Source organism: Myxine glutinosa, chromosome 3 (assembly GCF_964187855.1).
Source record: "Myxine glutinosa chromosome 3, kmMyxGlut1.1, whole genome shotgun sequence".
NCBI classification, from domain to species: domain Eukaryota; kingdom Metazoa; phylum Chordata; class Myxini; order Myxiniformes; family Myxinidae; genus Myxine; species Myxine glutinosa.
In genome coordinates, this window is record NC_136263.1 from 74,155,288 (window position 1) to 74,179,264 (window position 23,977).

Sequence of the window (23,977 nt, forward strand, 5' to 3'; positions counted from 1 at the left end):
ACCCGAAGATTTATCTCACTTATGATATCCCATAGGCCTTCTATTCAATACATTTTCTTTTCAACACAGTTAAGTTCGGGCACGTGGCGTGTATAGAGCCTCGCGGCTCTGAAAACGCCATAAAACCAAACGAGGAAGAAGAAGAGCCTGGGATCTTCTTTACCTGCGTCGTTGGCGTGACGTCACTCCGACACAAGGCAAAGTAAAACGTCTAAACGTAAATCAAAGTTCCGCAATGTTTTCCAATTTTTATATAGTTATAAGAGCGATTTTTGGAGTTATCAGCAGAGGTAGATTTGAATCAAAAGGTTATATAATTAATACACACGTGACACGTGGCAAGTCGGAGGTGACGAAAAGCGGATTGATAGGAATCGAAAGAGGGGTTATTATACGCTATATTTATTTATTTATTACCAAACCTGGTAAGTCCTCAGAATACTGAGATAGCCGCTTATTGACGACTAATGATAAAGAAGTTCCAAGAAAGACAACTTCAAAATTCGGTGATTGTGGTTGCACCATATTAAATATGTAATGATCCATGGAAGAAGCATGGTGTTGGTATAACGGTCAGGGTGATGGCTTGGGGTCCGAGGGTCCTGAGTCCTGACCAGTGTACAAGTAATAGGGGCACCGCATGTGGCACACCCGTATCCTCAACCAACGATGCTACCTGCAGTTCTGTGCTGCATTCGAAAGAAGAAGAAGATCTATGTAAGGAGACCCCTTACAAGGAGAACATTCCTGAACTTAAATACACTGTTATTTCCATTCTCACGTGAAACACTTTAATCTGTAGTTCAAAACGATTCCATAGCATATCCATACATGTGCAGAACCTGGAGAATATTTCAAAGTTGTAATCAAACAAAACTGAGTTCCTCTTGTGTCAATAAATTATAAGGTCTTTTTTTTTTTCTTTTTTTTTTTGTATACTGAATCGAGGCTCGTGAAAGAGCTAACATTTATTTCACAAACAAATCAACCAGACAAACAAAATATACAAAAAGAGGGAGCGGAAGACAAGATGGGGAGAGAAGGGGAAGCACACAACCACAACATTTGAGAGCAGGGAGAAGTGTGGGAGGGAGAGGGCTTGGGGGCAGGAGGCGTGGGAAGGGGAGGGGGGGGGGGGGGGAAGAGGTATAAAACACAAGGGGACCGAAATTAGCGGGGGTAGAAAAGATCAAGGTTTTGGATGGGGGAGGATAAGAGATGGTGGTGAACAGCTGTTTTAAAGACCTGGAGGGTGGAGTGGGATTGAAGAGAGTGAGGGAGTTTGTTCCAGAGGCGGGAGAAAAGAGGAATGAAGGAGTGAAGGTGAGCAGAAAGTCTTGATTTTGGCAGTTTAACCATAAGAGGGTTGCAGGCAGATATTGTGCGACCTGTAGGAATATTTGGGGGACAGAGCCCAGAGAGGGCTGGGGGGGGCAAGGCCAGAGAGGAGTCGGTAGAAGACGGAAAGACCACCAACCTGCCTGCGGTGAGTGAGTGAAAGGCCCTTGGAGTTAGCTTCATCGCGGGAGATTCCATTGCTCTCCGTCTTGCATTAAAAATAGCAGATATAATAAATAAAATTGGCTAGATGTTTGCATCTAATTCTAGATGGTCCCAGTTATCCACGTCCATTCCCCAATGTGAATTTGGCCACACGACCTTTCGAGGCACGAATGGATCAGGATGCAATCAATGGTGGCCTGTTTTTGAACACCGATGCCAGGACAATCTCTGTGAATCCCACATGAGGCAAACCAGGCCCAAGCACCCCATTGGGTGCACAGTGGGGTATCAGGTAGTAGGGGAGTGGGTGACTGGATGGCTTTTAGCTCCACAAGGGACAATTGGTCTTGTGCATCCCAACGAAGCCTCGTCTTTCCAAGGCCTGGAGAACCTCCGCCAAATCACACAAAAACAAAGAGCAGGTTTAATTACACCTATACACCACCAGGGGGCTCCCAGTTGTGGAAGAAAATTAAATAAGACTGTTTCTTGAATGAAAGATAATTTATAACCACATAAGGCATTATAAAGGCCTATAGATCATGTAATTTGCAAAGCATCATGGGCAATGTTAAAATGCACTCTTGAACTTGTTTGTGTAAAAGGAAATAAAATGCCCAAAGAGAAATGCAGAAGTTGGAGATCCCAAGTTGAGATGTCTCGTCCGGCGAATGGAGACCGCACCCTTGGAAATGTCGAGTCTGTGGTTTTAACTGGCAGGACTCAGGGTGTGCTTTGTCTGCTTGAATGTAACTTTTCTATTTCAAGTATACAAGACTGTTTGAAAACATATTTTGGAGTGGTTCATGGAGTACAGTGTATTGCTCTCCGTTTGCAAACGCGGATTTATGTTAAATGAACCGATTCAACCAACTTTGTGATTGCTCTGACTTGAGGTTCGAGTTTTCCCACCACACAGTCTTATCCATGTTACTGTACAAGTATTTCCATCTATTTGATATTACGAGCACACTAGATCAAAACAACAACTACTTCAGATTTTATTAAATGGGGGAGGTATAACCACAGCTGATTATATCCATTTGTAAACTTGCAGAAAATATGAACATCCACTTTATTTATCATCCAATGAGCTGTCCACAAGATCGAGGCTCGTGTAAGAGCTAACCTCAACACGGGGAAAAAAAAAGAAAAAAAAAGGACATAAAACGCATGGACACTGCTAGAACTTCCAGGAAAGAAAGAAGTCGGTATTTCAAAAAAAAAGTGGATCTGGGGTGAATTAACGGGGGTAGAGGAGATCAAGGTTTTGGATGGGGGAAGATAAGAGATGGTGGTGAACAGCTGTTTTAAAGACCTGGAGGGAGGAGCGGGATTGAAGAGAGTGAGGGAGTTTGTTCCAGAGGTGGGAGAAAAGAGGAATGAAGGAGTGAAGGTGAGCAGAGAGTCTTGATTTTGGCAATTTCACCAGAAGAGGGTTACTGGCAGCTCTTGTGCGACCTGTAGGAATATTTGGGGGACAGAGCACAGAGCTGGGGGAGCTAAGCCGGATAGGAGTGGGACGAAGACAGGAAGACCACGTACCTGCCTGCGGAGAGTGAAAGGCCCTTGGAGTTAGCTTCATCGCGGGAGATTCCAATGATTCTGAACGCTTTGGTTTCTACAGCGTGAAGCCGAGCTAGGTGTGAGGCAGGGGCACCAGCCCAGCGGGGAGAACAGTATTCCGTTGAGCTGCGGATGAAAGCCTTGTATGTGGTGAGGAGCTCAGGTGTGCCAAGGAAGGACTTCGCACGAGGGAGGATGCCCAGTCAGCGACTGGCTTTTGAGGCCAGCTTGGAAATGTGGTTTTCCCAGGAAAGATCATGGCAGATAGTGAGACCCAAAAGCTTGAGTGACAGAACTTCTTGGAGAGGATTGTTCAGAAAGTAGATGGGAGGGTTGTCCATTCAGTCTTTTCGGAGAGACAGAGTAAGAGTGTGAGATTTGTCAGGATTGAAAGACATGTTACACTTGTTTGCCCAGTCTGTGATTTTGTCCAGGTCTGCAGAGAGTGAGGAGGCTGCAGACTGCCGATCTGAGGGATGAGGTATGGAGCAGCAGAGAGTAGAGTTATCAGCAAAGAGATAGAGGATTTTCAAGAGAGTCAGAGAGATCATTGCTGAGGACCAGATAAAGCACAGGGCCCAGAACACTACCTTGAGGAACTCCAGCCTGAACAGGACGGGGAGATGAGAGAAACCCATTCAGGGCCACACGTTGACTACGACCAGAGCGGAAGTCCGCAAGCCATGCATGGAGATTTCCATGGATACCATAGGAGGAGAGTTTGGTGAGCAGAGCGGGGTGCCAGACCGTATCGAAGGCACGTGATATGTCAAGGGAGACGGCGCTAATTTCCTGTTTGGCATTGATGATCTCCATGCATTGTTGAGACAGTAGAAGCAGCATGTCCAGAGTAGAGTGACCTGGTCTGAATCCAAATTGATGATCGGAGATCAAGCCATTGGAGAAGAGGAAAGATTTGATATCCGAAGCAATGATGGATTCCATGACTTGGCTGATAATTGGGAAAAGGCTGATTGGTCTGTAGTTGCAAGGATCTGTGTTTGCACCTTTTTTGTGTAAAGTGGTAATGTTGGCTGCTTTCCAAGTTGATGGCAGATGACCTTGAGCAAAAGAGTGGGTGAAGAGAAAAGAGAGAAGGTGGAAAGAGCGGCAGAGCAGGATTTTAGGACCCGTGGGCTGATGCCGTCTGGTCCAGGTGTAGAATCATAGTCGAGGATTGACAGAAACTTCTCCACCTTGTCAGGAGAGAAGGCCACAGAGTCCAGGAGCAGCTGGGTACGACTGGGTATGGTGGGTACAGAGAGGGACGGGTTTGGGACACCAGATTTAGAGGCAAACACAGAGTTGAGGCATTCAGCTTTTTCACATGCGAAGTCAGCTGTGTAGCCCGTTGAGGTAAGGGAGGGGATGGAAGGGAAACAAACACCAGAAACAGATTTGACCAGATGCCACCAGGATTTGGAAGAGGGAGACAGGTTTGAGAGTTCAGTCTTGAGAGTAGAGAGATATTGTTTCCTGGCTCTACTGAGAGTGGACACACTTGTTCTGGGCTTTGTGAAAGGAAATGAGATTTCATATTACAGGCCCTCACACTGTCATTGGTTGATATGGTGGGTCACCAACTTCTAATGCAACTACAAGGGTGACTTGAAAACTGGAGAAAGAGGGAGGCAAGTCAAGCCTGTCTACGAGCAGATGGTTAATATACGAATTACTACAGTCAATATAAACATGTTTTTATTTCAATAAAACAGACATGTGGCAAAAAACATGTTGGTTCCCTTCTCTCCCCATGCACATCATTCATGCATAACACAGCAAAAACAAAATTTGGAAACAAAGCATATACTTCAGTTCTTTCACAACCTGGAAGAATACCGGATGTAGTTGGGGTAACATGCAAATACCATTATTTTGACAGGGGTCTAGGTTGATGCAGGAGCTACACGAGATCAGCACTCAGTACATCGTAAACCTCTGCCAAGCTGAACAGTTTAGGTTTTGTATCCCAATAATAGGCCAGTTCTGGACCCGAACATGAACCAAAATCAAATTTTTCCTTTCACACACCCAACCTGTCCACAACATTGAGTTATCCTGCTGTCAGACAGACAGATGTGAAAATATAACCTCTGTCCATCTTCAGTGGCAGAAGTGACAACAGCAGTTTTAGAAATAAAATGGAAAGGCAAACAACACAAAAAAGGAGTTGAGACCAAAGAATGAAAGAGGGAGGAAAGTAGCAGAGATGGTTAAAGGAAAAGCATTAGGTGACAATGCACAGCACACCTGAAGGAGTGGATGGAGGGTCACAGGACAACAGGCATGGAGAATTGGTTCTACAGATGAAAGACTAGAGGGGTGAAGGAATGGCAGTGAGCATTCAGGTTAAAATTGGGAGGAGGGGAGGAGTGTCACCTGGCAGGTATGGGGTTCTGCAAGAACATTGAGCTGAATGGGTGTTGTGGGTGGACAGAGGGTTAAGGGATAGCTGATCGAGCCAAGCCCCAAGTTTAGAGATAGGAAGTAGTGTTCAGCAACTTACCTGTAGTGCATAAGCAGCAGACACTGGGATTTGACTTCCTGCATAGCAGATACCAATAATATAAAAAGCCTTGGTCTTTACTGCCTTCATGGAGCAAGGGAAACAGCTGAAGTCTAGTGGGACCCATACTCCATGATTCTTCAGTTAAAGGCATCATACACTACTTTAGTACACCTCGTACAGCTCTGAACGATTCAGAACGGACTTTCCTGTGGAGAACACCGAGGTTTTGCAGGCCTTTTGAAGCTAGTTTGACAGATTGCGGCCCAGGAGTTCCGGGCAAGGCAATGCATCAATTCCAGAGGTTAGCCAGAGAAGTAGACTGGGGATCAAAACCTGATCCATGTGGGACCCATACTCCTGCATTATACAGTACTCGTATAAAGCCCGTCAAAAATGACGGGTTGGAACGGTTTTTGACGGTACAGCCACGTGAGCATGCCAAAGTCTGAAGTCTGGGCCTCGTGTCAGGTGGGCTTATGTCATCTTTATTTATTAGACATCCTACAGATGTAAATGAACACTCGTTTTACTCTGCGCACATTGCATATCATGTGCAGCAAATTTCACCTCCCTGTGCCTTGTATTTATTGTGATTTAAAAAAATACCGCTTCTGTACACCGACCTTGAGGCTCAGTTTGCAAGCCACCGTCTACAATTCCAATGTAAGAGGCATAATTACTCTTCTTTTGGGTCTTTGGAGTTATTTTGTGTCTTCTGGGTCATTTGAGTCCTTGGGGTCTTCAGTGTCTTTTGGGTCTTCTGTTTGGGTCTTGGTCACCCACCCCCACTTAAATTCATCGGTCTTTTGGGTCATTTGAGTATTTTACGTCCTTGATCTGGATCTTTGGGGGTATTTAAGGATCTTCAGGGTATTTTTTGTCTTAGGATTAAGTTGGGGTCCACTGGGTCCTCAGGGTCTTTTGGATTGTTTGGGTCTTTGAGGGTCTACAGGGTATTTTGGGTCTTCTCGATCCTTTCAGTAACCAGGATCTTTTGGGTCTTCGGAGTATTTTGGGACTTCTTGGTCGTTTGGGTCTTTAACCGTATTCAGAGTCTTTTGGGTCTTCTGGATCTTTAAGGGTCCTGGTGTCTTTGGGGTATTTTGGGTTTTCAGGGACTTGTCAGTCTTTTAAGTCTTCTGGGTCATTTGGGTCCTTTGGATGTTTAACAGTCTTCAGGGTATTTAAGGGTCTTTAAGGAGTGGATGGGTTAAGCTAGCAGCTGGAGGAAAGGATCTACAAGAGTAGCTGGTGAGAAAAGGCAATGGGAGAGAGAAGGATGGAGGACAGAAGGAGAACCACTCTGGACAGTTGTGGAGCTTGTGCAAGCTGATGATATTGTGGCAGTCTGGGACATTACCTCCCGCTTTTCAATCGATCTCACCCAGTTTCAGGTGCATATGATCGTTTGGAGGGATTTCATTTCTTTAAGGTGTTGATATATTCACAGTCTTCGTCCGGGATTGGCATTTTTGTCCTGTGCGAAGTGTGTTTATTCAATCCTAAGGCTTGTCCTAAGGCGTGTCTGCCTGCTGCTTCCTATTAACTAAGTTTCTGAATGTTTGGCCAATCCCATGGGTCCAAATTGGCCTGATTGGTAACCGGTGTGGTCTAGACCTCATTCGGCGTGCCGAGCATTCTCCGGTTCGGTACGTTAACGACCAAATTGAGCATAAAGCATGGCCATTGACAAAGTCTATGGCGTTCGAAGTTCGTTCCCTGGTCGCCGCAGTTGAACAGAGCCTGTAAAACACGACAATATTGAAGGGTTATACAATGGTGAGCACAAAAATAAGCTTGAAGCAACATAACAAGCTGAAATGGGAAGTGAAATAGATATATATATATAAATAATTGTGTGCAGATAATTATAGTTGAGACAAGATCATTCATGCACACCAAGAAGCTAATATCACCTTTTGCATTACTTGCATCCGTTTTATTCAATTTCACCAAGATTCGGCACATTCATCACCACACGATTCCTCCCCACCCCGACCCTGCTCCCCCACCCAACCAAAGTCTCTCCAATTGTATAAACAATCAGCACCATCATTAAACAAATTGACATCAGTGAGAATATAAAATAAAAAGAACAAAATAAAAAGGCATGCTTGCTTCCAGCTCGATTCTGCCAATTTATTCACATGGAGCACATGTTCATGTAAGAATTAGATCAAGCTATCGGAAAGCCTCACCTTAAGCCTTACTCAGCATCTTCATAAGGGTAGCTCAAGTTACTTTGAGCAACCCGTAAATACAGGTAGACAAGAAATGAAATCTACAATCAATTATTTGGCAAACGACGGCCAGAATAAATTTCACAGTTTTGCTGACCAAGTCAAGCATATTATAGGTTTATACATTTGGATATTTTAGAACAGATAAATAATAATTATTAATAACAGAAAAATAATGTACAAAATCAAACTCGAACAGCAAAATCAACCTTTCTGCATGTGCATCAGAAAATGGCCTTCAGAAAATCCCTCCTCTTGGGGAGGGAGGGAGAGGAGAAAAAGAAAAAAAAAAGACGAAGAAGAAGAAGAAATATTTAGTGCCTCCAATACATTAGGTAAGACAGCAAAGTTATTGAAGGATCAAATTTTACAGCAGCAGCAATTCACTCCCAACAAGAGTAAAGCATGGAACTGCACTGCATCAAACACTGCACAAAAATGTTTCCTGCACCCTTACAAAAATAGACAAGCAGTCAGCTGTGCAGCATACTGGCAAGGTTCAAGTACCTGGTCCATTAATAAATGGCAAAAACTGCACATGCAAAATGCAATTTGACAAGCAGCATTCTTTCCACGGTTAGGCAAGAGAAAATTTTGAAGGAAGCCAGCTTATGACTAGTCACTGAAAGTATCAAGAGCACACAAGTGACGAATACATATTGTACTTGGCAAATTCATTTGAGCACTCCCCCATGGAGAACCCACCCCCACTTAAATTTATCGACATGCCACACCCATCACAATGCAAGTCCACAGGTGCCACCCCTCCACACTGCAAGTCCACGGGTGCCACCCCTCCACACTGCAAGTCCACAGGTGCCACCCCCTCCACACTGCAAGTCCACGGGTGCCACCCCCTCCACACCAAGTCCACGGGTGCCACCCCCTCCACACCAAGTCCACGGGTGCCACCCCCTCCACACCAAGTCCACGGGTGCCACCCCCTCCACACTGCAAGTCCACGGGTGCCACCCCCTCCACACTGCAAGCCCACGGGTGTCACCCCCTCCACACTGCAAGTCCACAGGTGCCACCCCGTCCACACTGCAAGTCCACGGGTGCCACCCCCTCCACATTGCAAGCCCACGGGTGTCACCCCCTCCACACTGCAAGTCCACAGGTGCCACCCCGTCCACACTGCAAGTCCACGGGTGCCACCCCCTCTACACTGCAAGTCCACGGGTGCCACCCCCTCCACATTGCAAGCCCACGGGTGTCACCCCCTCCACATTGCAAGCCCACAGGTGCCACCCCGTCCACACTGCAAGTCCACGGCTGTCATCCCCTCCACACTGAAAGTCCACAAGTGCCACATTCTTTCAAAGGTGATTTTGCATATGTCAATGACAGTAACATGCTGAAGTGTTGAAAAGCAATGAAGCAATCTAAAAACTTGGCAAAAACTACAAATTAAAATATATCAGCAAAGTCATAAGTTACACCAGTTTATGTAACTATGTACATATTATGTGTATATATATATATATATATATATATATATATATATATATATATATATATATATATATATATATATATATATACACACAGCCACTTTTTCCAAGTCAACATCATATACCTCGTGGGCCTGCAAAACTGGACATTTTCTTGACATGTTACAAGATCCAGAATGTGATTTATAGCAGGCACGGTTTCATTTCCCAGCAAATAAAGACAAACCAGCAACAAAAAGTAATATCCACAGTGGCCCAGGCAGAAGATGCATTTCCCAATCTAATTTTTTTTCAATGGGAAACAATGAGTGCCAAGCTACCAAAGCTCAGGTCCGTCCGTCATTGTGTTCGCTCTATGACAGGCTATTGGACCTCACATGAGGAAGGGGTTGTTGCTGATTTTGGTCTGTGGCAGGTTTGCAGGAGGCAAGTTGTAGATAGTCGGAATGCCTGGCAACACAGGAGTTGCGCCAGGTCCATTCCTTGCAGAAGCTGGGGCTCCCATTATTGGGCTCGTTTTCAACGCTGGTGTCGGAAAGACTCCAAACGGGTTGCCAAGTGTTGTAGGACTGGTTGATCCTGTGGAAAACCATTGAAATTGGGTAACATTGCCAATGGAGTCATGAATATACATACACACACACAAAAAAATTCTCTCCTGCAGTCCTCACCCTTTTATTTTCCCTTTTCTATCCTCTGCCCTCCATCTGGTACAACTAACATTTAAATATTTCCATCTGATATCACAAGTAATATTCAGGGATAACCGATCCGAATACCACACGCCACTTCAATTTGTCCCGTCTACAAATGTCATCATGCATTCAAAACTAGTTGTTGCTCGTTAACGGCCACTATTATGCCACCTTGTGGGGGCGATTGGGGGAAGCTTGGCCCAAGTCTTTCACGAACTGGCCTTGCCAGGCCTGACATTTGCCTAGTTAGGGCAGGAATGGTGCCGGCAATACTCGCTTACTCTTTATGAAGGAAACATGGGATCTTTAACGTCCCCAACCCATGCTGGCAGACAGGTCTCCTGGTTTAACGTCCATCCGAGGGACAGCACACACATTGATGAATCACCCTGCCTGTGAAACACCGAACTGACAGTTTCGAGCTGAGTGGGGATTCAAACTCAGGCTAGACAGCTTAGGGCGAGTGTGCGTACCTCTAGGGCCTAGGCCATCCTGTCAGCCCCATGCATTCAAAAGTAGACCCTTTCTGAATGTCCTTACCCTGAACCATGCACAAGCTCCCCTCAATTCTTACATTACCAAATAATAAATAAACAAAAAGACTACACATTACAAACGTACAGCAACCCCACCAGAGCAGATAACATCACAATCCCCCATCGTTTCACTCCCTTCATCTTGCCACCCCACTCAACTTCGTGTGGTCTCTGCTCATGCCACCTCACTTCCTCATTAGACGGGTCAATATACTGCCTGACCCCAAAAAAATTGCAAATTTTTGTTTTATGCTTATTTCTAGTAGTTTATGAAGTGGAAGACAACATATTAAAAGTTGGACAATTTTGACGCATGGGAAAGTCCCTCAGTGACGTCAGAAAACAAGATGGCTGCCGGCAGATAAAACGTAAAAAAATTGACTGATAATTATCATCAGACCACTAACAATTTAAAGTTAATTTTGCACCAATATTTGTATTATGATCGTTGCTGGTAGTTTATGCAGTGCTAATCCTGAGACCATTCGCAATTTAAAGTAAATATTTGCACAAATATATGTTCTTTGATTGTTTCTACCAGTCTATGACATGGAAAGCAACATATAAAAAATTGGACAATTTTGACACATGTGGAAGTACCATATGACTTCTAGTCTTAGATTCCAGTTTCATCGTCCTCCTCCTCCTCCTCTATGTCTGGTTCAACACTCATATTGTCACAGTTGCTGTCCTGGCAATGTCCACATGCACTGGTGCACTCTAATCCATGCTTCCTACATGAACACCTTAGTGTTTTGCACCCCCCTGAACAGTTGCAGTGAATCATCTGAAATAGTATGTCTGGAGCAGGGCTTTTGTCTGTCATCACTGGAACAAGTTTTCCTCCTTCTACCTTCCATCCCCACTCCGTTGGCTCCATTCCACAACAAAGGCCCATCCATTCCATTACCTGGTAATAGGTCCGCAGAGAATGAAACTTGCAGGCAGCGGATGTGGGTGGCAGTCTTTCAGGAGTGACAAATGCCTTAGCCCTTGCAACCTTTTTGCAGAGAATGTTGTATCTGATCGATGCCAATGAGTCGTTCTGATTTGCTTCAAACAATGCCACCATTGCTCTGCAGCCTGCAGTTTCAATAACATCCTGACTCTGCTGTGGTTTACAGAACACCTTTGAGCTGTCTATCAGTTCCTTTTCTTTCTTGATGATTCTTTGAAACCCTGACTTCTTTCCAATCCCAAAGACACGAGACGTTGCGTCACAGCCAGTTAATGCATGAAGGAACAATATATCTCTGCAGGCTGCATTTCCAAGTATCTGCTGAAGGACTTTGATATTGTAGACATTTGATTTTGCCTTGTCAGAACGGAAATAGAGTTCAATGCAGTTTGTCTCCACCATATAGAAGAGCAGGAGGAGAAGGAGATCTGTATCTTCTCCAATGAGGGTTGTAGATCTGGAAGCCGCATTTGCGACGGCCGCTTTTGCAATCTCAACATCAGCATCTCCCTCTGCTTGGATCACCTCACAGCCTTCCTTGTGCAACACCTCTATTAATCAACAGTATCATTGCCTGCTTGTTTGACTCATTCGACAGAAAGTCCTCCTTTTTCCCAACAAATTTTGTTGACTCCGTAATGTTAACCTTGGTGGCATTCTTGTTTCTATTCCGACGTTGATGAGAACAGTCCTTTGTGCTTGGCCCAGCCTCATAACCATCAAACACAACAGTAGCTTTGCCATAGTGTCGTACTGTAAATGAGGCATATTCATCTGCAATGGAACTGTAGGTGAATCCCTCTGTCCACTTTAAGCGGTGAATAAGTGATCCCCCGTCAAGAACATAGTGATCTGTTCCTGGAACTGTCTGGTTGACAGCATTGTCAGATTTGGTTGTAGCATAATTCCTTATTGCCTCCGCCAACTGTGGTTTATCTGGCTGGCGCAGGATGTTTTTTGCCTCAAAAAGAGACATTGGGTATGAGCAGAGTTCATATTTCATCACTTCACCTATCTGGAGATCTCCCGTCTGTGACACCACTAAGAACCTCTGGAATAGTAACGCTGGATCTATTGTGCGGTCCTCAGCAACTTTGACTGCCCTGCTGAATGCAAGTGTCTTGGCTTTAGAACTCCTTTTGTGTGAATAGGAGTAAGCTGGGTGATCATCCATCTTCTTGACAATGTCACTACCTACTTTGAATAGGTCATGAACATTGACATCCTCATTTGCAGTAACCCCTGTGATGATATTGCGCAATGACTTGTCATCAGAAAATGGTGTGAAGCTGTCCAGTTTTTCGGCAACTTTGCCACGATCAGCTTCATCTCGACTCACCCTGGATGTTGTCAACTCCTTATGTTGTTCACTTGTTGAGTAGCTACTCGAGGTCAGTTCTTGCATAGCAAGGTTGTAGGAGGACGATATGGTTGAAGACAGAGTCCAAACTGCTCTCTGGTGCTCTGACATCCCACTTCCTCGAGTCAGCCCCCCTTGGCTTTTCAGTGAGCGCATTAATGTCTGTTCTATCACAAGATCAGAGCCTAGGCCAGCCCAGTATTGGTCACTGCGCCGGATTACATGATAACCAGATTGGAACTTCTGATGAACCTCAGGGTTGTCATCCTCTAACGCAAGCATCTTCTCGAGATAGAGTCGAGCTGACTTCAGGTAATTGGGATGGCCAGCAGCTGCAAATATCGGCAAGCAAGCTGATATGGCTTGGAGATGCATCTCCCAGGACCCCGTCCGATCAGCTGCCACAAGTGCCCTTGCAATTCCCAACATACGCTGGTAGTTGATCCAAAGTGCACTGGTTTTCGAGTCCTTTGCAAGTTTATTCCTTTCCTGATTCAATCTATTGTCAATGAAATGAATGCACTCTGATTGCAACACAGACTCTATAGTGTCACTTTCGACAGTCTCCAGGGAAATGTACAGTCGCATACTGATAGAACCCCCCCCCCCCCCTTCCCCCAATCAACTGGTCCCATTCCTATTAAATAAATATGCATCCCCACAACTCTAGAACCTGGAAAATAAATACCATCATACACTACAGTTGTAGGAGTACAAAATACATGTAGAATATATGGGGCAATTGTATGCATAGGCCTACCTGTCTTTTTGCTACTGCCTTGGCCTTGGTTGTATTGTACTGTATCTCATTGGTTGTATTGTATTGTATCTCCAATGTTTACCATACAACGTTGTCCAATTGAGTCCTAATTAGGTGTAATTAACTCATTCATGTGGAGTTGTTACTCAGTCAAGCTGCACAACTACCAGTGAAGAATTAGGTCATTAGCCTACATGCTGGGAGGTCATATTGTTAAAGACATGTGTCAGGTAGCAGATGTAAACATTGTTAAAGACACGAAACAAGTGTTATAAAATGTTGCCTTTGCAGCTGGTCTCAGTGGAACAAATTAATTTATATAAACAAAAAGAAACAAAAATAAAAAACCAAAGACGTTTTCGACGTAGTGAATCGTGCATGGTTTTGTGACATTTTTATCATGTCAAAAATTTTTACTTTCCCATGGTCCATTTATGTCCAACTTTTGATATGTTCCTAAGTAAGTCTTAAAATATAAGGAAATGCAATAAAACTAAAATTTGCAATTTTTTTGGGGTACGGCTGTTCTGGTTGTATATTGACCCGTCTACATCTTGTACCTGCTATACCCTTCACCCCATCTCACACGATCTGCTTTTGCCCTTTCAATCCCAGCTATCTTGGACTTCACACTTGTATCAAAAAGACTACGAGTACACGGAGGCAATCATAGTGATTCTGAGGCCCTGGGCAAAGGTCAAGGATGGTGCCCTCCCCCCCCCCCCACCCCACACCCTCTATATTCCCACCCAACCCACTGAACAAGAACGAAGCACCCAATTTTCACAATGCATGTCCCTTCAATAATGCACCGCAGTTTGTGATTTTACTTCACTTTGTTCTCCAATACACCAACACAATACAGAAAACAGTGCTATAACTATAAAATAAAATTAATATTATAGGAACGTAATGACTAGATTCATTTGACATCTGAGTGCATTGTATTGGGCTCAAAAAACAACGAGCTATAACGAGGAAATTAGATCAGCAGGGTAGAAATGTTTTTACCCGTTAGCCGCAGTGCTAACATTCAGACTGCCGGTACTACTGCTTCATTCTCGGTTTTACTTTTGAAGGAATTAGTAACTTTTTGTAAACTTTCATACAATATCTTTGATTTTTTTTTTTGTTTTGCACCACTTGGATAATTGGTTCATTGCTTTTGGCTAACTTTGCCTAGTTAGGCCATAAAATAAAATCAGCTTGATTGACGACGTGTGTGCGTCATATTTGAAAAATAATTACGACCAACAAATAGCGCTACCTACAATCATGTGTCGACAGAGGGGCTGCATTCAAAAAAAAATACAACCTATGAACATGAGTGCAATAGCTCATTTGCAAAGGGAAGGCAGACATTTGGAACTAGTTGTTGGAATTTTTTGCTATCAGAGAAAAGAATCACAAAATCAGATTTTTAATTCTATGATTATGTGATGTAATTGTTGGATCCTTCAGTAGGTCATATAGTACGATTATATCACCCCTTCCAGCCATCACCCTCTCCTCGCCCCTTCCCCTCCTCCCCAGCGTGGGGCCGTGGGCAATTGCCCAGGCTGCCCCATAAATAAGCCCACCCACTGCTGGTGCACCCAACTTGATATTTCACCAAAACATTCATTCCTATGGTATCCATGGAAATCTTCACGCTTGGCTGGCAGACGTCCTCTCTGGTCGCAGTCAGCATGCGGCCCTGAATTGAATTCTCTCATCGCCTCTTCCTGTCCAGGCTGGAGTTCCTCAAGGTAGTGTTCTGGGCCCTGTGCTTTTTCTGGTCTTCCTTAATTATCTCTCAGAGTCTCTGCAGAATCCTCTCTATCTCTTTGCTGATGACCCCACTCTCTGCCACTCCATACCTCATCCCTCAGATCGGCAGTCTGCAGCCTCCTCACTCTCTACAGACCTGGATAAAATCAGACTGGTCAAACAAGTGGAACATGTCTTTCAATCCTGACAAATCTCACCCTCTCACTATGTCTCTCCGAAAAGACCGTCTGGAAAGCCCTCCCATCTACTTTCTCAACAATCCTCTCAAAGTTCTGTCACTCAAGTTTTTGGGTCTCACGATCTGCCATGATCTTTCCGAGGAAAACCATATTTCCAAGTTGGCCTCCAAAGCCAGTCACCAAATGGGCATCCTCCATCATGCAAAGTCCTTTCTTGGCACTACTGAGCTCGCTCCACAGCTTGATGGAGTACTGCTCTCTCCTCTGGGCTGGTGATCATGCCTCACACCTAGCTCATCTTCACGCTGTAGAAACCAAAGCATTCAGAATCATTGGTATCTCCCATGATGAAGCCGATTCTGAGGGCCTCTCTCTCTCACCACCGGAGGCAGGTTGGTGGTCTGTCTTCTACCGAATCCTCTCCGGCCAAGCTCCCCCTGCTCTGTCGATGCTTTGTTCCATAAATATTCTGACAGGATGCACAAGATCTGCCAGCAACCTTCTTTGGTGAAACTGGCAAAATCATGACTCTGCTCACCATCTTTCATTCCTCTTTTTCTCCCTCCTCTGGAACAAACTCCCACACACTCTTCAATCCCATTCCTCCCTCCAGGTCTTAAAAAAGAGCTGTTCACCACCATATCTTATCTTATCTTATCTTCCCCCATCCAAAGTCTTGATCTTTTCTACAGCCGTTAATCCACCCCAAATACATTTCCTTGAAATTCTGGGGTTTTTTTCCCTGAAAGTCCGTGCAGTGCCCATCTTGTTTATCCCGTGTACCCCGCCCCAGCCCTCTCCCTTCCACAGATCTCCCGATGTCCCTGTTCTCTACTGTTGTGCTTCCCTATCTCTCCCCTTATCTCCTGCTCCCTTTATTATGTTTCATGTCTTTCTATTTATGTTTACGCTTTTGTGTTTTAAATGTTAGCTCTTACACGAGCCTCGACTTTGCATACCAAAAAAAAAATCAATTTTCATTTATTTATTGCTGACACACCCAATCTGTTTCGACAGATCCATCTCAAGTATAGGATATGGTAATGCTGTCTCTGCTCAATACTCTGCCCAAGAGCCCATATCCAACCTCCTTGATACCTATAATTAATTAATGTACCCTTTGAAATAACCTTATACTGCCATTTGCTATTGCCTCCTGCTTCCCAAACACTGGTGATTAAATCTAAAGGGTGTGCCATAAGTCTGGAACCATAGGGCAAAATAAGTGATTCAAGATTTTTTCATTTAAGAATGATTTTTCTCGTTTCTTGCAGGTGTCCATGATGTAGCTGAGTAAGGAATAACGCATCCCGGTAATCTTGCTCGTAGGAAATTGGAGTCATAGGGAGGTCGCATCCAGAGGAATTCAACAGATTGCATCCGGACCCTGCACAGATTACACACAGCTGTGTTGGCAAACTGGTAGCGAAGTTCAGGGAAATGGGATCCATAAGAGATAAACCACGCAGTGGACCTCCAAGGACATCCACACAGCTACTACCATCCTCACTAATTTAACGAAAAGGCCCAAAAAGTCTCTTCGGCGGTTGTCCGTTGAGACAGGAGTGTCGAAAAGCAGTATCCACTGCATTCTTCAAGCACACAAGTGGCATCTTTACAAACTTAAAATCCTGCAGAAATTAAGCTAAGATGATCCGGACCAACAGAATTTTGTGAATGGGCGATGGAACAATGTGCTCAAAATTCCGATTTCCTATCCACCATTCTGTTCAGTGATGAGGCTGCTTTTTACGCAAATGGTGAAGTGAAACGACAGAACACCCGCTACTGGTTGCAAGACAAATCTCACTGGCTCACTTCTTCAAAGGAACAAGGCACCGCTTGTGTGATGTGGCATTTGGAAAGAGTGCATCATAGGCCCCTTCTTTTTTGATGGCACACTCACAGGAGACGCCTACTTGTGTATACTCAATGAGGAAGCGTTCCCCAGTGTCTTGAATGCAGATGGGGATTTCCCAACATGGTTCCAGCAGGATGGTGGCTCCTGCCCATTACAGTATCCACGTAAGAGAGTGGCTGAACCGGAAATTCCCTGGTCATTGGATAGGACGTTGAGGGCCTGTGGAGTGGCCGGCGAGGAGGCCCGATCTCAGCCCGTTGGATTTTTAACTCTGGGGGTCACTTGAAAGCATTTGTCTACGTGCAAAAAATTCAGTGCTGCACATTTTCCATCAGCGACGTATGCAACACCATCACTGCTGAAACCATTTGCCGTGTGCCAGCTGACTGGATACATTGTCTGCATTTTTGTATCAATCATAATGGCAGACTCATTGTGAATACAAGCCGTTTTCATCATTTTGGGCTATGGCTCCAGACTTATGGGACACCGATTTCCCCCCCTCCCTCCCCCCCCCCCCCCCCATTTTGACTGACAACAATACTTGTGGTTTCTCACCACAGGTCTCTGCCTTTACTTTGTGATGGTTTCAACTGCCATCAACACTGCTGACTGGGCCTTGAAATCAACTTCTTGCCACAGAATTGCTGACAGGTGCTTTTGCAAAATAGGAACCGCAATCCCAAAACTAATCCACCCTCTCCATGAGAACTGGTGACGTTGTGCAAATCTGAACCACCCCTCTGCTCCTTACATAATATCTGGGTTAAAATTTCAATCCGAAAGGCAATCTTCAGGGAGCTTCGCAAGTACTTCATATTATGGTTGCTTAACAGAGCAGAATGGTTCATTATGCAGTTGGGTAAGGTGACTGGTCGGAAATACCGTTACAGGCTGGACAAAAGCACCAAATTTTCCACAGAATTGCTTTAGGGTACTATGATTAATTTCAGAAGGGTTACCATAAAAATGGAAAATAAACAAGACCGAAAGTCTAACAGTGGCATTGCCAGGCTTGTTTGATATTTAGTTGGAGGATAGTATGCTCAGTTACGTTATTTGTCAAACGGACTCCACACATTTGATGGATTAAGTGAAATAGACATAATGCAATACTCAGTCTGGAGCAAAAATAGCCAATTTGACAAAATAGTGACAAATAAATAGTAACTCATTGAATGCAAACCATAAAAATTAGCTTATTGATTTGTCAGCTGAATTTGGCAACACATTCGAAGCATGATGGGATTCCAAGGATCCACTGAAATCTAGTTAGTTATATGCACTGCTCTCTCCTCGATCTGTCTGTGCATATGTACAAATTGGTGGCATTTTTGGCGAGTTACTCGTGTTCAGGATGCCACCTCTCAAGCATATTCTCCAAATTTGTCAAAACTGGATTTGATCCCCCACTTCTAAAACATTCGTCCGTAGAAAAAAAAAACCTATACCACAATTTGAAGTGACATCCACCCAGGAAATGTTCCACAGGGATTGCCCCAACAGAAACGGACCTTTTATGTGGTGTGGGTTGAAGAAGGCCCTTTAAGGCTCATACAGAAAACTGCTCCTGGACGAGTATAAAAGTTAATCTGGGTCAAGATTGGCGATTTCCTCCACAAGTGCACACTCCTGTCGAATATGGATTAACAGAGCGGACTAATAGCTTAGACAGACACACTGAAGTTCAACGGTAAATACAGAAACAGATGTGATTGAAGAAAAATAAATAAATAAAAAATAGCGAGTCTCACACTCTTGACGTGCTGAGGTGGGTCTAACAATGGCTATTTATAGTCGCTCTGACTTTGCCCTTTAACATTTTAACCCAATTTTTTATTTTCTCCACATTCTCACAATAAATGTTTGTTGAAAATTTGATGACAAGCTCAAATGGTAAAACAAGTTAAACAAACAGAAGGGATTGCTAAACTCCATATATCACTGCACAGGGGGGTGGGGGGAACTCGCACTTCCATCTAATCAATTCGTCCTCGTCATAAACATGTGTCCACCAAATTGTCCAAATCCATTGAGACATCCCTCTCATAGCCAGAAACGGGCAGACAGGGGTGAAAACAACATTCGGCCACCTTCGTGGCAGAGGTAATTATAATAATAATAATAATAATTCATTTATTTTGTATAGCGCTTTTCCAGAAGCCCAAAGGCGCTTTGACAGAGTGGAAAACATAATGCATAACAATACATGAAAACAACAATTGCAAAAAGACAAGAATCAAGAAAACAAACAGCAGCGATATACGGCATATATATAAGACAAGAATCAAAAAGACAAGACAAGAATCAATAGGGAAATAATTTTAAACTACAGTATATTGTTAATTTGGTCAATGGAAGCTCATAACTTTGTATTTTTTGCAAGTTTAGTCATATTATGCAACTTCTTTTTTTTTGCCACAAATAGAATCAAATAATTTGTATCCCCTTTCGAAGATAAAGTTTTCAGACCATTGCTATACAGGATATTTCAGAAATGGTTTACTAAGCTTAATGAGCTTGACGATTTCTCAAGAAGCTGTACAATGGACAGCAAAGAGCATAAAAGTATCCACATGACAGTCAGTAGAGTTTTGTATGGATCCAAAAACCCGAGATAAAACTGTTTTAAAGGCCAATTTAAAATGGATTGAATAAAAAAAAAAAAATTAAGTTAACTTGCACTTTCATCAATTTAATTGGGGATGGATGTGGTTGGAGGTGGAACAGAAACAGTGGGATCAAGGAGAAACAAGTGGACAAGTCCACTACATGGTAGCAGCAAACGAAGGGGGGTGGGGGGAGGGGATGAGCAGTTTTGGAAGAGCTCAGAAGTAGAGTCATGAGACCATAAAAGTTGAGGGAAGGAATAGAGGGAAGACCACAAGATAATGGACGGAGAACAGATCCACAGAGAAGAGACGGATTGGGAGGTGGTGAAAGAATGAACGTGAACATAGCTAAACTACAGCATGCAAGGTTAAATTTGTTACCTGCATTCAGAAAGGGGTTAGTCCTTGAGGCAGTGGCAGAGACAGGTTGGACAGAGGTTTGTGTTCCAGACACCAAAGCGTCCAAATCGACAAGTGCGGCAGCTGGGCCAAGGAAAGACTCGGGTGTACAGCGTGCGCTTGGGGTCAGCGTTGTACTTGGCAGTACTTCAGATAGAGATGTCATGCCAAACGCAGTGGGACTCGGGGTTCGGCTGTTTGAGATCAAGCTTCGTCTCTGTGTAGGTACATCTGTACAAAGCAGATGAATGTCAGGAAAGCACATGAAGTAGGTCCTACCACAACTGCAATGTATACACAAATGTACACCATTTCAAAATATTTGACGAGAAAAGTATACTTCCTCTACAATTTAACTGTGGACTTCTATGAACAAATCCACATGCTTATACTAGATACACATAATTAAAAAATAGTTAAAAAAATAAAACAAATAAATAAATAAAATCAAACAAAGCTGTGTTGTAAATTTCAGGAAAAAACACGACCGAGCATCATTTTCATTACTCATTTTTAATGTGCAATTAAATAATGATTAATGCAAGCACAATTCACTGATCACTAGCTAGAACTGCCCAGTGAGTCTTCAAAATTGAACATTCCACACGTGTGTCATGTAGATTTCAGAAGGTGGAACAGAGCCTTCTTAAGTCTCAAAGTACCCACCTCGTGTGTGTGTGTGTGTGTGTGTGTGTGTGTGTGTGTGTGTGTGTGTGTGTGTGTGTGTGTGTGTGTGTGTGTGTGTGTGTGTGTGTGTGTGTGTGTGTGTGTGTGTGTGTGTGTGTGTGTGTGTGTGTGTGTGCGTCTACTTATATAGTTGCGGATTTGGAAAGGACGCCGGGCAGTTACGCCCAACAAAATAACCCTGGGGTTTAGATATTTCCCTAGTGATTGTTTATTTGGGTTACCAATCATCGTATCAGGGGAAAGGGAGATGCATTGTGATTACAGGTAGAACCTTCCCCATTGTTCTTTCTCTTCCTCATTGCCAAACCTCAATTTTCCTTTAAACCGCATTTCCAAAGCATTATTTTCCAACTCCATATTTTAACCTCAGTTCCAAACCCTTATTTTCCAATTCCCGTGCTGGAACCGCCCTCTTCAAACCTCGATTCTCCAATACCCAGACTCGAACCTCCGTTTTCATGCTTCATTCTCAAATACACATCAAACCATATCACCTCCCAAGTATTTCGGCTTCTTCGCCGCTCCAGAATAGGAACAGGCACTTCCTCAAAAGCAAAATCCCAGTTGCTGGATCGCAGCATGCCTTAACCAATTGGATCGGTTGCTGGAAAGTGGACGTCGTTGGCAACACTGTGCAGGCAACAATGAAAAACCGGAAGGAAGTGGTTGTGGAGGAGTTCACACACCAGAGTTCATTTGCAGATCTGGAGCAGACCGAGTCCGGGACAAAGCGAGTCCAAGTTATGAGGGGGGGGGGGGGGGGGTTCACACTTGGAGGGCAGGAGACCTGGCTTCCGGATTGTCAAGTGGTATGAGGAAGCACCGGGCACTTCAGAGGCACGACCAAATGAAATGCGCAGGCCCTCATTATATCTAGGGGATGAGGGGAGCATTTCTCCATAAAAGAGAAACCCCCCCTGTATCGTTCTCTATAATCAAATGTTCGTGTGAGAAAAATCTTTGGGCTTTTCGCATAGACTGAGGCCAGACCATGTTCACAGGTAAAATATGAATGAATGATCGTTTTAAGGCCATTTTTCCCTGCTAGAACGGGTATTAGCCTTGCGGGCCCCATGACGATCATGTTTCCCTGTTTGAGGCAATGTTTTTATGGCCGGATGCCCTTCCTGACACCAACTCTTAGTCGCCTCTTACGATGCGCAGGGATACGGTGTACCTATTCTAAATTGGGGTACTCACCGGGAGTACACACATGTATAAAACCTAAAACAAACATTTTTTTTGTTTAGTTTCCCCCCCCACCCCCCCCACCCCCAGAGGATCTTGGCTCTGCCTTTTTGTCATCAGAGGCCACATGTCTAAAATATATTAACAGGTACAAGGGGACAGAATTTTATTTGACCCACTCCCTTCTCGCTGGAAGTTCCCACAGAAGCACCATTGTCTCCAGTTGTTTTGACGAGTTTATATTTTATTTTTAAGAACCGTCCCTTCTTGAATTTCATTCCTCCCTCTGCTCCCTCCCCACCCCTCCACCCCCACTTGCTCTGTTTGGCTGCAGGCCTAGGAATGTAAGGCGAGCGTTCCCAATGCTACACAGCAGAAAGCGAGAGAGTGGAACAGGGAGCTCCTCAAAGGCACCAGACAGAAAGCAACTGCATGCCGCGAGGCACTCAACACGTCAAGCAGCACGGGCATTTCTCACGTCACAATGCACTGCACTGCACTGCACTGCACTCTCCAAACTGCCAGGTGGAACAGGCACTGACCAAATCCCGGTAGAACTTATTTCTTACACATATTCGTGCACACACACCATATTACCACCATGCATCAATGCATCATCCATCGCATACACCTCAGCGCTCGTCTGTTGTGGAGTATCAACGGAACACCCCAAGGCCCATAAGTTCTTTTCAGAGCCAAGCGAACTACACCTCCTACCTGCAGACACCTCGTTGGGACCCACGGGGGCCAAGCCGGCTCACATACAAGTGAGGAAGAGGTCGCCAACATGCCCCGACTTCTTTCTTTCTTCGTCCCCTTCCTATCCATTTTCCCCAGATGAATGTGGCACCTATCTGTATTTAGTTTTTGGCCGGTTGTACAAGGGGTTATTTGAGTGCTAAGGACAAGACTGACACTACATTCCTGTAAATATTTGCTTCATAATTGCTTTTCTGGAAATAAACGCTGACTGTATTGTTTGCTAAGCTTCTTTCAAACCTGCCTGGCTGTCTTTTCCTTCATTGGTTTGATATCGCGTGTACCTATAGATGGGATGTTGTACACCACTAATTTGATAGCAGACTCCAACCCACGGTTCCGTTCGGCCGTACGTGATAGGTTGTGGAGTCGAGGGCGTGGTTCCTCAGTTGGGAACAACACCATCAGTAAGGTAGAAAGTTCATTGGGCATGAGGATCCTGATAGGTTTGGTGGCCTCAACCGGCATCCACAGTTGCTAAGCAACTCATCGGGTGATGGAATTATCAGTGATACATCGGCTTCAGGGTTGGAGGTCGGGAAGCAGGTCCAAGAGGCCTCTTGTGACATTGTGACCAACTCATAACATTGGTGTCTTCGAGTGCGATCTTTTTGACCCCGTCTCCGTAACATCGAGAGAGTCAGGATTGTGCAAGGTCTTCTTTTGCAGTGGTATATAGGGATATTACAAAAACTAGAATGGCACTCTTCGATGTCGCAACGTCGACTGATATGCCTCCACCCACATTATTCTCAAGTATCACATTTTTATCTGACATGACCTTTGACTCCAAAAACTAATCAGTTTATCTTTTCATCATAATATATACTTGTACCAAATGGAGAAGGGTGGAAATGTAGAACGTAAGAACGTAGAGCAGCAACGAAGGCTGGAAAGGGTGGAAACGCGAATGGTTCGGTGGATGTGTGGAGTATCGTTGA

At 44.3% G+C, this 23,977-nt stretch overlaps 1 protein-coding gene and 1 long non-coding RNA gene across 5 annotated transcripts in view; one reads left to right on the forward strand and one right to left on the reverse strand.

The window, feature by feature from the left end:
- The first annotated feature begins 187 nt into the window (after window positions 1–187).
- On the forward strand, window positions 188–22,994 carry LOC137423436 (uncharacterized). The gene is made up of 3 exons (XR_010983703.2): window positions 188–217; window positions 17,955–18,045; window positions 22,612–22,994. It is a non-coding gene; the product is annotated as an uncharacterized LOC137423436 (long non-coding RNA).
- LOC137423433 (epsin-2) overlaps window positions 7,704–23,977 on the reverse strand; it is a 111,679-nt gene continuing 95,405 nt past the window's right edge. For all 4 annotated transcript variants that reach the window (XM_068110604.2, XM_068110601.2, XM_068110602.2 and 1 more), the window contains 2 exons: window positions 20,385–20,633; window positions 7,704–9,851 (listed from right to left, as the gene is read on the reverse strand). In XM_068110604.2, coding sequence (XP_067966705.2) covers window positions 9,646–9,851; window positions 20,385–20,633 — 455 coding nt within the window. In that variant the 3' untranslated portion in view covers window positions 7,704–9,645. The remainder of the gene's footprint in view (window positions 9,852–20,384; window positions 20,634–23,977) is intronic.